The 12554-nt window shown below is 36.8% G+C and overlaps 1 protein-coding gene across 1 annotated transcript; it reads right to left on the reverse strand.

Moving 5' to 3' along the window:
• Positions 1-715: 715 nt before the first annotated feature.
• LOC138324719 (diphthine methyl ester synthase-like) lies at positions 716-12540 on the reverse strand. Its single transcript, XM_069269820.1, has 8 exons — positions 12345-12540; positions 8744-8804; positions 6703-6766; positions 6237-6345; positions 5690-5810; positions 5340-5379; positions 3911-4026; positions 716-959 (listed from the first exon to the last, which is right to left on the reverse strand). The coding sequence occupies exons 1-8, from the start codon at positions 12477-12479 to the stop codon at positions 733-735; spliced, it is 873 nt and encodes a 290-aa protein (XP_069125921.1). The 5' UTR covers positions 12480-12540; the 3' UTR covers positions 716-732.
• Positions 12541-12554: the final 14 nt, after the last annotated feature.

Below are 12554 nucleotides of genomic sequence, written 5' to 3' on the forward strand. Positions count from 1 at the left end.
ATTCTTTGGTTATTGTTTAAATTATTAAAACAGTATATAGTTATATGCGGAATTACTAAATTTGAAGCAAAAATGAAAAGATTAAAATCTTGGCCCTTGACTGAGATAACCTGATCTTGATCACTTACAGGTAACAGATTTTATTAGTCTCTTAAAAATCAGTTAACAAAAGTCATTGACCTAATGCAAGGCCACAGGGGCTAAAATAATTTAAATAAATCCTCGATAAATTTATGAAAAAATGATATGCTGAAGAGTAGAAATTGAAGCATGCTGGTTACTAGTGTAAAGTATGCTCAAGTCCTCTGGAAATCTCTCTAGAATGGTTTCTGTCCTATTAACAAGTTACGGGGGCCATTACTGAGAGTAAAGGACATGCCAGGTTTAGGAAGTGGGGGAAAGCAGGATTACCCAGAAAAACCAACAACCTGGCAACTGCACCACATGGGTGTCAAACTCGTGTCACAGAAGGACTTGTGTCAACATCACAACCACTGGCCTCACTAGAAAGCATTATGACCGACAGATAGTTTGAAAGTATAACAGGCTCATATAGCTGGTGTTTAAATGAAGGCAGTGTAAAGTATTCCAAGAAATCATAGAAGAATTAAACTTCAAAATCCAAGATATAGGTGCTTATATATTTAGCTGACAAAAAGTTGATTTCCAGGTAAAATGGCTATGTATCAGATAGAACAAAAACAAACAATGTGAATATCTTAATTTATCTATTTATTTTGTCGGTTGTAATGACTGTAACATTTCTTTCACTTTTCTACTTGATGCATATAATGAAAGCATATCAAGTTCCAAAGGGTGCATGTGACCTGGAATAACCAATGAATGAAGAGGGCCACCGATATCAACAGAGGTCATTTCCTGTAGGGTCGTCGTCACAATCTGTTGAGATTCCGCACCGACTCTTGATAGTCCAACACACAGGGTCTCCTCTGTAATCACTGGAAAAGGACAAGTAAACAATAAATTTTTTTTAAATAAATGACAACTATTTACTGCTACGTAATCAAATAAAAGGGAGTTTTCAAGGATTTTATTCAAATGACTTCTTTTGATAGTATTGTTATTTTTAGCCCACCATCATCAGATGGTGGGCTATTCAAATCGCCTTTCGTCCGTGGTCCGTCGTCCGTCCGTCCTTCCGTCCGTCCGTCCATCCGTCCTTCCGTCCGTCCGTCCGTTAACAATTCTTGTTACCGCTATTTCTCTAAAAGTACTGAAGGGATCTTTCTCAAATTTCATATGTAGGTTCCCCTAGGACCCTTGTTGTGCATATTGTATTTTGGGACTGATCGGTCAACAAGATGGCCGCCAGGCAGCCATCTTGGATTTTGATAGTTAAAGTTTGTTACCGCTATTTCTCAGAAAGTACTGAAGGGATCTTTCTCAAATTTCATATGTAGGTTCCCCTAGGACCCTAGTTGTGCATATTGCATTTTGGGACTGATCGGTCAACAAGATGGCCGACCAGCCGCCATCTTGGATTTTGATAGTTAAAGTTTGTTACGGCTAATTCTCAGAAAGTACTGAAGGGATCTTTCTCAAATTTCATATGTAGGTTCCCCTAGGACCCTAGTAGTGCATATTGCATTTTGGGACTGATCGGTCAACAAGATGGCCGCCAGGCAGCCATCTTGGATTTTGATAGTTAAAGTTTGTTACCGCTATTTCTCAGAAAGTACTGAAGGGATCTTTCTCAAATTTCATATGTAGGTTCCCCTAGGACCCTAGTTGTGCATATTGCATTTTGGGACTGATCGGTCAACAAGATGGCCGACCAGCCGCCATCTTGGATTTTGATAGTTAAAGTTTGTTACGGCTAATTCTCAGAAAGTACTGAAGGGATCTTTCTCAAATTTCATATGTAGGTTCCCCTAGGACCCTAGTAGTGCATATTGCATTTTGGGACTGATCGGTCAACAAGATGGCCGCCAGGTAGCCATCTTGGATTTTGATAGTTAAAGTTTGTTACCGCTATTTCTCAGAAAGCACTGAAGGGATCTTTCTCAAATTTCATATGTAGGTTCCCCTAGGACCCTAGTTGTGCATATTGCATTTTGGGACTGATCGGTCAACAAGATGGCCGACCAGCCGCCATCTTGGATTTTGATAGTTAAAGTTTGTTACGGCTAATTCTCAGAAAGTACTGAAGGGATCTTTCTCAAATTTCATATGTAGGTTCCCCTAGGACCCTAGTAGTGCATATTGCATTTTGGGACTGATCGGTCAACAAGATGGCCGCCAGGTAGCCATCTTGGATTTTGATAGTTAAAGTTTGTTACCGCTATTTCTCAGAAAGCACTGAAGGGATCTTTCTCAAATTTCATATGTAGGTTCCCCTAGGACCCTAGTTGTGCATATTGTATTTTGGGACTGATCGGTCAACAAGATGGCCGCCAGGCAGCCATCTTGGATTTTGATAGTTAAAGTTTGTTACCGCTATTTCTCATAAAGTATTGAAGGGATCTTTCTCAAATTTCATATGTAGGTTCCCGTAGGACCCTAGTTGTGCATATTGCATTTTGGGACTGATCGGTCAACAAGATGGCCGACCAGCCGCCATCTTGGATTTTGATAGTTAAAGTTTGTTACGGCTAATTCTCAGAAAGTACTGAAGGGATCTTTCTCAAATTTCATATGTAGGTTCCCCTAGGACCCCAGTTGTGCATATTGCATTTTGGGACTGATCGGTCAACAAGATGGCTGACCGGTGGCCATCTTGGATTTTGATAGTTAAAGTTTTTTACCGCTATTTCTCAGAAAGTATTGAAGGGATTGTTCTCAAATTTCATATGTAGGTTCCTCTAGGACCCTAGTTCTGCAAATTACATTTTGGGAATGATCGGTCAACAAGATGGCCGACAAGCAGCCATCTTGGATTTTGATAGTTAAAGTTTGTTACGGCTATTTCTCAGAAAGTATTGAAGGGATTGTTCTCAAATTTCATATGTAGGTTCCCCTAGGACCCTAGTGCATATTGCATTTTGGGACTGAACAGTCAACAAGATGGCCGCCAGGTAGCCATCTTGGATTTTGATAGTTAAAGTTTGTTACCGCTATTTCTCAAAAAGCACTAAAGGGATCTATCTCAAATTTCATATGTAGGTTCCCCTAGGACCCCAGTTGTGCATATTGCATTTTGGGACTGATCGGTCAACAAGATGGCCGCCAGGTAGCCATCTTGGATTTTGATAGTTAAAGTTTGTTACCGCTATTTCTCAGAAAGCACTGAAGGGATCTTTCTCAAATTTCATATGTAGGTTCCCCTACGACCCCAGTTGTGCATATTGCATTTTGGGACTGATCGGTCAACAAGATGGCCGACCGGTGGCCATCTTGGATTTTGATAGTTAAAGTTTGTTACCGCTATTTCTCAGAAAGTATTGAAGGGATTGTTCTCAAATATCATATGTAGGTTCCTCTAGGACCCTAGTTCTGCCTATTGCATTTTGCGACCACCATCTTGGATTTTGATAGTTTAAAGTTTGAAAAGCAGAAAAAAGAATTGTAAGTTTGAAAAGCAGAGAAAAGATCCCTCTTTCATTTGTCAGACATAGATCAATCTTTGGTGGGCGCCAAGATCCCTCTGGGATCTCTTGTTTAGCAAATCAAATGTTTTTAAAACAATCACAAGTAAAGACTTTGTTAAAAATTATTCTGGGTGACTTGATACAAAATGAATTTTATGATAATGATGGTAAACTACCTGTAATTGGAGAGGTTACAACAACAATGGAACATAATCTTACATATTCATTTTAGAATATACATTTGGAAATTTGAGATAAAAACTTAAATGTATGCGAGCATTTGTTTTGATTAGACAGTCAGGGTCAATTATGGTTATACCAGGTTAAAAAATTACCTGTGTTGAAGATAATAAGATATTTACCTGTGTCAGTTGATTGCATGTCATCAGAGGCCCTTTTGTTTTGTATAACCTCTAGAATCTGCTCTGCTGCCTGATTAACACTCATGTAACGTGGTGGTTCAAACACTTTTCTGCCCCTAAAACAATGTCATCAAACACAGAATGGCATAACAGTTTAACTCTATTACCCATAAAGAAAGCTTTTATTCTATAGCAGCCAGTTCCAAGGAAGTGTAGAATATGTAAATAACAGAAAACTTTTATTTTAAAGCAGCCAGTTCCAAGGAAGTGTAGAATATGTAAATAACAGAAAACTTTTATTTTAAAGCAGCCAGTTCCAAGGAAGTGTAGAATATGTAAATAACAGAAAACTTTTATTCTATAGCAGCCAGTTCCAAGGAAGTGTAGAATATGTAAATAACAGAAAACTTTTATTCTATAGCAGCCAGTTCCAAGGAAGTGTAGAATATGTAAATAACAGAAAACTTTTATTCTAAAGCAGCCAGTTCCAAGGAAGTGTAGAATATGTAAATACAAAAAAACTTTTATTCTAAAGCAGCCAGTTCCAAGGAAGTGTAGAATATGTAAATAACAGAAAACTTTTGTTCTACAGAAGCCAGTTCCAAGGAAGTGTAGAATATGTAAATAACAGAAAACTTATATTCTAAAGCAGCCAGTTCCAAGGAAGTGTAGAATATGTAAATAACAGAAAACTTTTATTCTATAGCAGCCAGTTCCAAGGAAGTGTAGAATATGTGAATAACAGAAAACTTATATTCTAAAGCAGCCAGTTCCAAGGAAGTGTAGAATATGTAAATAACAGAAAACTTATATTCTAAAGCAGCCAGTTCCAAGGCATTGTTGGATATGTACATGACAGAAAACTTTTATTATAAAGCATAAAGCCTAAAACCTTGAAAAAAATCTTAATACTATTCAATCCATAAGCATAGATATTATATTACCAATTCCCAGAAATGATTCTTTTAAAATGAAGTTAACACTTGGTTTTCTTTTCATAATTGCCTCACTAATGGGTATCCAGTAAGCAAGAATAACGGATGGAAAGCTTAAGATAAGAACTTGATAAGTATGGCAGAGTTACTTCCCTTGGACAAACGCAACAATATATAGAATATGAGTAAATATGACAAAGTTAATTCCCTTAAACAAACCAAAACGACAAAGTTACTTCCCTTCCCTGGAGTTACTTCCCTTGGATAAACAAGACAAGTTTTTGGTTTATGCAGTTTTTTGTTGGAACACTTGTAATAAATTAATCTAATTAGTAAGACCAAATTCAGACGGACCTGCAAATTTTATGGGCCTATGAGGGGTTTATCAAGGCTCGCCTGAAAACAATATATAAACAAAAACAGCCTTGGAGAGATAGAACTTGAGTTAAGCATGAGAGAGTTTGTCTTCACCAATGAAAATTAGTTTCACATACCTCATCATGTTTTCAATACTCTGCTCTTTAACTTTAATGTCTGAAAGAGATCAAAGATTTTATATCAACCAAAAAAATAATATGAAAAAAGGATAAAAAAGTAAGGTATAATATACTGAGTATAACAGCTCTAATTATGAAGTGCCTGGTTATTGCATTAAAAGATGGAGTACACATCACATGACAGAGGCCAGAGATCTTCAACAGATGCTATGTCATTATAAAATTGGCCAGCTTGTTTCATGGTCATGTGCAGAAATTGATTTTTCTTTTTTTTATATAACTGCAAAAAAATCTAAAACATTGAAAAGTTGAGCATACTGTTTGTAGTGAATTACATTATTACATACCAAGTAAACATAGGGTATGCATTCCTGCGTCTCTATTTTTCTGTATTTTATCAAAGAAACTTTCTGGCTTCCATGTATCTGTCCAGAACACTATTGAAACAGTCTCTCCATAATTGTACAACTGTGAAAATAGATATATATAATCAAACATTTTCAAAACAGTCTCCACATAGTTGTACAACTGTACAAAAAACAGATAATCATATAATTTGAAACAGCCTCGAAATAGTCGTACATCTGTAAAAATAGACTATAAGATATTTTGAAATAGCTGTGTTTTCTGATAATGGGGAAATAAAGATGTAGTTTATAGAAGTGAATATTGTATGGTCCTTCAAGTTTTTGACAGATGATGATATTTCATACAATAAGTATTTAAAATTAATTAAAGGTAATGCTATTGATTATTTATTTAACGTTATGTAGTTATATTGTAAGCCATTTTCTCATAAATGACCTATTGAAATCTAAATGATAATTATCTACAATCAAAATTATCTAATTCAAAAGATTAACTTGAAAATTGTCCAAAAAAGTTTACAGCTACCTGTAACCCACAGCATCCTATGGCATTCATAATTGAAGCATTGTGAACGACTCGGAATTTAATTCCCTTTTCTGTTGCTCTTAAAATCAAATCGGTGTGAGTTGTTGCTCTGTAAAACAAAACAAAAAAGAAATGTCTGGTTCAATCCACTGAGACAAAACACTATTGCTTTTTATTGGTTTTTTTTATTTTCACACGTTATAATTCTAACAAGTTATTTTCCAACTATAACATAATTAAAATATTTACTTCCGAACTCATCAGGCAGTAGTTTGGTACTGTAGTTCAACATGTTGACTTTAGCTAAAACTCAGTCAACAAATGTTTAGCCATCAAATAACCATAAATGTAATGTGAATACTCAATCACATGGTGTTGTAATACTCCCGAGTAACTGATAATCAGATTTATAGAGAGTACATGTATATCGTAAATTGGAGTTTCCAGAGAAAAATTGCATACTAACCCTAAGGGATCACCAACTACTAGGAACGCTATATCCTCTGTTTCTGATTCATTCAGTATTTCATCTATAAATGGAAGACAGCAATAAATCACTATTTTAAGTTACAAAATCTAAATTATCAACAAATATTTCTGAAATCATACTCAACAGTATCTTACATTGCATGTAAATCAATATCATTTGTATACCATTAGATTTATTGAAAATTCTGTAACTAGAGTACAATTAATACAAGAGGCCCAGAGGGCCTGTATCGCTCACCTGGTTTTTTGTTAGTAATTATCACAATACTCTGACAATTAGAAAAATAAGCAAAATTGACTCCCAAAGTTTAATTTTGAATCACAACCATACAATGATGCTATTGATACCATACAAATATGCTATCCAATACATAGGTTCAGAGACAAAGTAATTTATATGAAAATAGTAGCCTAGTTGACCTTTTTGACCTCGCATCTATTGCCGTTTAAGGCCCCCGGGGTCAGCCCTATCATTTGTACAATTTCAAATCCCAACCCTATTAGGATGCTACCATTGCATTATAAGTGCTCTTCCATTCTTAGTTGCAGAGAAGAAGTCGTTTATATGGAAATAGCCAAATTGACCCCTTTTGACCCCACCCTTCAGGCCCCCGGGGGGTCAGCCCCATCATTTGCAAAATTTTGAATCCAAACCCTATAAGGATGTAACCATTGCATTATGAGCGCAATCCCATGTTAAGTTGCAGAGAAAAAGTCATTTATATGGAAATTGACCACTTTTGACCCCGCCCCTCAGGCCCCCGGGGGTCAGCCCTATCATTTGCTCAATTTGGAATCCCCAGCCTACAAGGATGCTACCATTGCATTATGGGTGCTATACCATGCTTAGTTGCAGAGAAGAAGTCATTTATATGGAAATAGCCAAAATGACCCCTTTTGACCCCGCCCCTCAGGCCCCGGGGGGTCAGCCCTATCATTTGCAAAATTTTGAATCCCCAGCCTACAAGGATGCTACCAAGGCATTATGGGTGCTATACCATGCTTAGTTTCAGAGAAGAAGTCGTTTATATGGAAATAGCCAAATTGACCCCTTTTGACCCCGCCCCTCAGGGCCCCCGGGGGGTCAGCCCCATCATTTGCACAATTTGGAATCCCCACCCTATAAGGATGCTACCATTGCATAATGGGTGCTATACCATGCTTAGTTTCAGAGAAGAAGTCGTTTATACGGAAATAGCCAAATTGGCCCCTTTTGACCCCGCCCCTCAGGCCCCCCGGGGGTCAGCCCTATTATTTGTACAATTTTGAATCCCCACCCTATAAGGATGCTACCATTGCATTATGGGTGCTATACCATGCTTAGTTTCAGAGAAGAAGTCGTTTATATGGAAATAGCCAAATTGACCCCTTTTGACCCCGCCCCTCAGGCCCCCCGGGGGTCAGCCCCATCATTTGTACAATTTTGAATCTCCACCCTATAACGATTCTACAATTGCATTATGAGTGCTATCTCATGCTTAGTTTCAGAGAAGAAGTCGTTTATATGGAAATAGCCAAATTGACCCCATTTGACCCCGCCCCTCAGGCCCCCGGGGGGTCAGCCCCATCATTTGTACAATTTTGAATCCCCACCCTATAAGGATGCTACCATTGCATTATGGGTGCTATCCCATGCTTTGTTTCAGAGAAGAAGTCGTTTATATGGAAATAGCCAAATTGACCCCTTTTGGCCCTGCCCCTCAGGCCCCCGGGGGGTCAGCCCCATCATTTGTACAATTTTCAGTTAGTAGCCCATAAGGATGCTACCAGTCAAATTTTGTTGAAATCCGACTAGCGGTTATGGAGAAGAAGTCGATTGTTGACGGACGCCGGACGCTGCGGTATCCCATAAGCTCACCTCGGTCCTTTGGACCAGGTGAGCTAAAAATTATCCTTAAGATGTTTCAGGCAGTTTTCATTCTTAAATTAAAACCACATGGATGAAATATATTGTGTATTGAGATTAGTATGTACATCCAGTTCTTTTAGAGTTATAAATTAATGTTCTATCTGTTTACCCGACATTGACTCCACCATCTCCCTATCTGCTAGAATAACGTCTCTTCCATAGTATTCTTCCTATGAACAAGTAAATATTAATTATAAGATGTGATCAAAAAGTATATACACATGAAAACATAAACACCAACACTTGAAAATCTTAACATTGTCAAAATAAAGTTTTTTCCTATAAAATTTTAAAATAAAGCTTTTGCCAACAACAAATTTTTTCACAACGAATATCTTTTTGTTTTTTGGTTTTTTTTTAATACTTTAATAACCATGTGATTAAGTCTACAAATCAGCCATATAAAAACTTAAAAAGCAGTTTAACAACACTCTTTTTAATCCATATATGGGAGAAAATGCATGCAACACACTCCACCTTCATGAAAATATCAAAATAAGACCCCGCTCAAAATAACCCCCCCCCTCCCTGTTAAATATATAGGTCAGAGGTCAGTTAATATTTATCCTTGACATCCAGTGACCTATCAATTTACTGATCTATTTGTTCTAGTCTAACATAAACTCATTGCAATAGGCGATTTGCCAGTTCTCAATGACATAAGCGATTTTCTATGCAAATACCTAAGCGGCAACTGGAACAAACGGACAAGTTACTGAAGCGGCTATCTATGAGAAGTGCTTAATGCTATGAAATACGATTCGGTTTTACTTTAATAATGAGATATGCCATTTCATTTCTTGAATTATCAACATCACAAATACAACACAAATCAGTAATTATTTGAAAATTAAAGGAATGGGGTGATTTATTTAAAACTGACAATTGAACTAAAGTGGCAATACATACAGCTAACGTTAGTCTTCAGTACATAAGCACTATGAATAAAAACTATTGAAATGCAGACAAAAACACTGCACCTATCTGCACATGTGGAATTTATAGTGTATATGAACTACATGTACATATTGGGGAAAAAAGATAAGAAAACAAACATTGTTAATATTATAAAGAGGCATGGTTCCACTCGTAATATCGGCCCGTCTCGACTTAAAATAGAGGTGACCATTTTCAAAGTAACGTAGACTGAAAATAAATGTCGAATATGAGGTTTCTAAATACATATGTTTATATACTTAACATCTAATATCCTTTCGACGGCCGGCAGGATTCGAACTTGACTCAATTTTGATAGTCAGCTATAACAAATGCCATCTATGGAAGCAGTTTGCATCTAGATTTTGGTTTGATGCCATTTTCACGATGAGAACAAACAGTACACACTACAAACAAGCTTAAACAGTCACAGGAAGTCCCCTAAAGGTCACCACGCACGGGTCATGTGAGGCAGAAACCTGCGCGTGGGACTTGTTGTTTTTTTTTGGTTTTTTTCAAATCGGTGCTATTTTCCCCTTCCTTTTCCCTTTCTCTCTATTTTCTCTTACTTTAATATCTCTTCTATCGTTCAAGACCATCTGCATGTCTGTATCTTGATAAGCTCACAACAACAGGTTTCCGGGCACACACTAAAATCCGGATTTCAAACCTCAATTTTTGACTTATTTGAGCATGTTAAAAGGTGATTTGTGACGTCACTAATGTAATGACCTAATCGATATTGACATGCTATATAGCGATGAACATCTCCTTTTCAAAACACTAGTATTTAGTTTTCAACGGTCTCAGTGGGGCTCCAGAAGGGTGCATGAAATGGGGCAAATGAATAATTACGCATAAATACGTTATGGCCGTCCAAAGGATATATAAATGATCTACAATGTATTTGTGAAAAAGCAGTTTTAAAATCCAATAAATCATCTATTACACGACAGCAAACTTGCATAGTCGTGCGATTTGCGAATATTTATTTTAGCAGGAGTTTTTCCTGAATTTTATAATGCCCATATCGGAGGATCAACTTCTAGCTTGGACCATCTTTTTCAACGAAATAAAATACACATTGTTTATCATATTGCTGATTGATCGCTGTACATGTATGTATAAAGTATGTACAAAAATATATAGTGTAATTACTATTGGAACAACGGAAGATTGCACAAATGATAAAATTACAAATACCAACTTTTACCGTATGTAATAATTCATTCTCATTGGCACTATTTGCGATTCAGGTAAAATAATTAGAACACATAGATTCTGTGTATAAACGTAATCAGTAGACGTTCTATTATAATTCTAAAATGAACATGAAAATTCTTTGGTAATTTTTATACGCGCCTGTATCTACGTCGTTAAATATATAAAGTTAAGCTTTTATTATCAATCCAAGTCGATATAAAGGACAAGTTGCATGTATATAAATATCAATTTGATTTCATGTGCCAGGCATAGCGCCCCTTAGTCCGCTAAACCTGCCTTTATTATTAGGCTTTTTATTTTATTTTTTTTGCCTTATATATAGACTATATACTAGGCCAATTTAAAAAAAAACAAAAAAACCTTATAATATAGGCAGGTTTAGCGGACTAAGTGCCCCTTACAACATTCAACCGGTATATTGAAAATAATAACCAGAAAAAAAGAGCATTTATGCATATATTTGAGACCTTGAATTATTTGGATTTCAACACAAATAGAGAAAGCATGTACAATAAATTTATAGGTAAGCGTAATATATGTCAGATGAATACTTTGAAAGAGGGCTTACTTCTGTTGTATCAACGCTATCCGCATACGTTATTGTGATAAAATTAAATCAAAGTACAAAATGCAACTCCTTATATAAAAGGCTAATAGATGGAGACATAAAATCTGATAAAAATACCGATCAAAAATATATTCGCTATTTCGCTATCCCCTGCATAGGCTGCATGTGCGCACGATAAATTCGGATTTATCGCTAAATGAATATTTTGACAGCCTTTTCACAAATCTCTCAGCTTAAAATTCACAGTCCAGAGGATGTGGTTGGAAAAAATAATTGATTTAAAAATAAAAAGAGAAAAAAATAAAAAATAACATAAAAAGTGTAAATGGAGTGGGTTGGTGTGATTTGTACAAAGTGTTAAATATTGCCGCTTTCACTCAGCTGACGGAGCATGCTTCTTTGGCTCAGTCGGTAGAGCCGTAGAGTTCCATGCCGGAGACCCGGGTTCGATTCTTGCCGGGGCACTCGACAGGAATGTGTATTTTCCCTGTTCTTCTACATTGGCGCCCAACTAAATAACCCATGGAAAGTGGTTAAAGAGTCTCGGTTTGAGACTTAGGAAATCTCAGAAAAAACAGGGGGAGTAGTGTAAAAGGAGCGGGTCGGTGTGGTTTGTACATAGTGTTAAATAAGGTCTCTGTCACTCAGCTGACGGAGCATGCTTCTTTAGCTCAGTCGGTAGAGCCATAGATTTCCACGCCGGAGACTCGGGTCCGATTCCTGGTCGGGGCACTCAACAGGAATGTGTATTTTCCCTGTTCTTCTACAAAAGTAAAACTATATTATAGGGATTACCTCCCTTTATCCACATCTGAAAAGTATGGACGGATAGACACTCTTAACGGCTTACAAAATTGGGAAACAATATAAAATTCAGAGGCAACTGATATTTCTCGGAACTCAAACTAACCTTCTTATGTTTATGTTTGTTGAACTACATAATAAACACAATCAAATCTGTGATCAGAAAACAACTGCTTACCAAGACTTCTTTTCCAACGGTGAGAATTGACGTGTACGCTTCAAGGTAAACTCTTTTACATTTTTTAACAATATCCAGACCTTTGACGGTGATATCTGAAGCATCCCCTAATCCGAGACCTATGAGGTAAAACATCTTGTTGACAGATCTCACGTGGCTCGGTCCAGCTAAATAACCGGAAGTTAATTAGAAACACATACGGAAAAAGTT

Source organism: Argopecten irradians, chromosome 6 (genome assembly GCF_041381155.1).
Source record: "Argopecten irradians isolate NY chromosome 6, Ai_NY, whole genome shotgun sequence".
Taxonomy (NCBI): domain Eukaryota; kingdom Metazoa; phylum Mollusca; class Bivalvia; order Pectinida; family Pectinidae; genus Argopecten; species Argopecten irradians.